The sequence below is a fragment of the Armigeres subalbatus genome, chromosome 2 (assembly GCF_024139115.2).
Source record: "Armigeres subalbatus isolate Guangzhou_Male chromosome 2, GZ_Asu_2, whole genome shotgun sequence".
NCBI classification, from domain to species: Eukaryota; Metazoa; Arthropoda; class Insecta; order Diptera; family Culicidae; genus Armigeres; species Armigeres subalbatus.
Window position 1 is genome coordinate 123,834,624 of NC_085140.1, and position 2,803 is coordinate 123,837,426.

General features: G+C 37.0%; 1 protein-coding gene across 1 annotated transcript; it reads right to left on the reverse strand.

The window, feature by feature from the left end:
- Positions 1-1,096: 1,096 nt before the first annotated feature.
- Positions 1,097-1,843, reverse strand: LOC134215062 (uncharacterized). The gene is made up of 2 exons (XM_062694316.1): positions 1,587-1,843; positions 1,097-1,520 (listed from the first exon to the last, which is right to left on the reverse strand). The coding sequence occupies exons 1-2, from the start codon at positions 1,788-1,790 to the stop codon at positions 1,326-1,328; spliced, it is 399 nt and encodes a 132-aa protein (XP_062550300.1). The 5' UTR covers positions 1,791-1,843; the 3' UTR covers positions 1,097-1,325.
- Positions 1,844-2,803: the final 960 nt, after the last annotated feature.

A 2,803-nucleotide genomic window follows, 5' to 3' on the forward strand; every position in this document is an offset into this window, starting at 1 on the left:
CTCCTTTCAGGCTTATTTTCATTTACAGCGAAATAAAGTAGGGGGTACCTCAATAAAAGCATAAGTTCGAAGGGGTACCTCTCAAGAAAAAGGTTGAGAACCGCTGAGTTACATGAATTTAAGATCCAAAAATAGAAATACAATGTCTTATTCGGATTGACCAAACTGTCAGTTTTTGCATGTTAAATGTGGGACCAAGCATGCATTCTCAAAATACTTTTTTATGTTTGATCAGTTATAATGTCGCAAACTTTAATGAGCTGCATCAGCCATTTTGAAGCGATGGTCGCATGACGTTTTAATACATAGGGGAACTGTCCCGATCTCCATCTCACTGAACATATATTCATCTCATCGCGAAACAAAGAAATACAGCACCAAATTTGTCGCTTCTTTTTCTTAACATGCGCGCTCACTGCTGAAAAAAATAAGAAACAAACCAAATTGCTTTCAATTGCTTTGAAAGTCAAAAAATAAATTCACTAACAAGCTTTCCTTCCTTGCAACAAATTTATTATTCTAGCACAAAACTTGTATTTCTATTCGCTTGTGACGTGTATTACAAGGGCTGAAAAAAAAAAATTAGTAAAAAGAAATACAAAATATCACATTAAAAGACTAGAAGTAAAGACAACTCTTCGCATCTGGCATCCCTGGCCACGGCACCCGTGCAAAAGGTATAAATTTTAGACAAAGAACATCAAATGGAGCGAAAACGAGAAACTCTTTCTTCGCACCTCGAATCCGGAAGTCGGTTGCACGGAGGAAGCACAGTACTGCCTGATGATGGAACGAGTCGCTTTTCGGAACTGTGATAAGCACTTGAGGTTGAGGACCGGAATGCTTTCGGCATGAGTGCTCCGTGCCCAGCAAAGGCAAGACGGTGCCACAAGCACAAGGTGTGCAAAAGAGTTGTCCCGAGCTGGCAACTGCAAGCGATTTGAAATATGAATTCGATATTTCAGCAATGTTAAACAATGAACGAGTTAATTCATCTGTAAGAAAACTGATAAGAGCGAATAAATCTACAAAATATTTGCTTGTGGGAAATTCTCTCGTTTTAGGAAAGTCCAGTTTTTGCTTCGCCAGCTGCCTGAAATAATATTACGCAAGGCCGAAGTAGATTTCTGCTTTTTCTTCTCCAATAGATGGTTTCCTCCTATTATTATTTCTAATGTGGTCATGAGGTGGAGAAGATAGGGAAGTGTGAACAATTTTTTATTCACTTCATTTATTATTGTGCAAGTTTGCGGCTAATTTACACCATTATGGTGTTTTACTACAAACAGTTAAAAGAAAATGGATGCGTAGACTTTATATTGTCGTTAGCAAATAACTCCGTTTGGGCATCGACACCACCAAAGAGGAATCCCTTGTGCTTCCTGGCCTAGTTCTCGATAGAAAGGAGCACATATTCTCAACCGTCTAGTCGGTTCATCAGATATATCCAATGCTTCAGGTCTCAAAATGGATTCCAGCGCTTCTTGCAAAATTTCGTTAATTCGATCGTCTTCATCGTTCTGCGAAAGAGTTTCATATTAAAATAAATACCTAGTTTCTCTAGTTTCTCCGCAGTAAAATCTCACCAACGAGTCAGCCACACTAATGTCTTCGGAATCAATGTTGTCTTCCGGTTCTTCATCCGAACTAGCCTCGAATCCATCCAACAATTGGTCATTTTGGATTTCAATCAGATCCACTAGTGAAGATTCATCTTCAATCGAATCAAGTGGCTTGCCGAACACTGAAATACAGCTCAGAACGAGACAGATCAACGTGAAGGTCTTCATCGTGCACCTTAGGATCGAATAAATTTGCTCTACTGAACGAGAGTTCAGTCAAAAAGGCGTTTATAGTCTTTGATAAGCGTTTGAAGTGGGTTTATTTATCGAAGAAATTATTTATCAAACACTTCATAACTTTCTCTGTTACATGATAGCAATGAATCGTTTGACTTTGATAGTAATCATATCTACGATTTGGCGACAATTTATTTCCGGTCCACTTTTACCTCTTCCAGGAAATAGCGAGCAACAATAAATAAATCCCGCACGCTAGGGTATTGAAACCGACGCTTACTAATTAATTTAAGTTCTAAAAAAAATTGGTTCATATGTAGTGTAGAAAGGGTTACACCAATAGTATAGAGCTAGATGGTTTTTGATTAGATTTTGCGTAATTATACACATAACGATGAAGTTGAAACGAATTATATTCGAAAATTATTGAAAACAACTTTTTTTTTTCATCTGCTTCGTGTCAACGAGGTCTGCACAAATTCACATATTATTCATTATAGCTTTGTCAGAGTGTTGTGCGAGACGTTCACAATCCTAGAAAATAAAATAAAACTTTTAAAATTGTATTGTATTGTATGTAACACAAATCGCATAGGAAAACTAAGCACAAGATATTCAAACCTATATTCAAACAACATTAAGGGAAATATTTGAGATTTGTTTGATAACAGTTTGATAACCTGATGAGTGTCAATGCTTTTTTTCATGCATCAAGGCCTACATTGATTAAAACAGGTAAATATTTTCTACCTCTTGAATGTCACAAAGGTAGGGGAGGAGGTTCGGTTGTGGGCACCCTTTTGTGTTTGGTCCATAACTTTGGCCCTGGTTGATCTTATGTCGACATTTGCATAGCAATCGAAAGCTAAACTTATAACCTTACTACTAGCAAAGAAATTAATATGATTTCATCGATTTAGAAAAAAATATTGACAATTTAGAAAATTTGACATTTTTGGACTTTTTCATTTCGTGGTTCGGTTGTGGGCACCCTTGAAAACTTA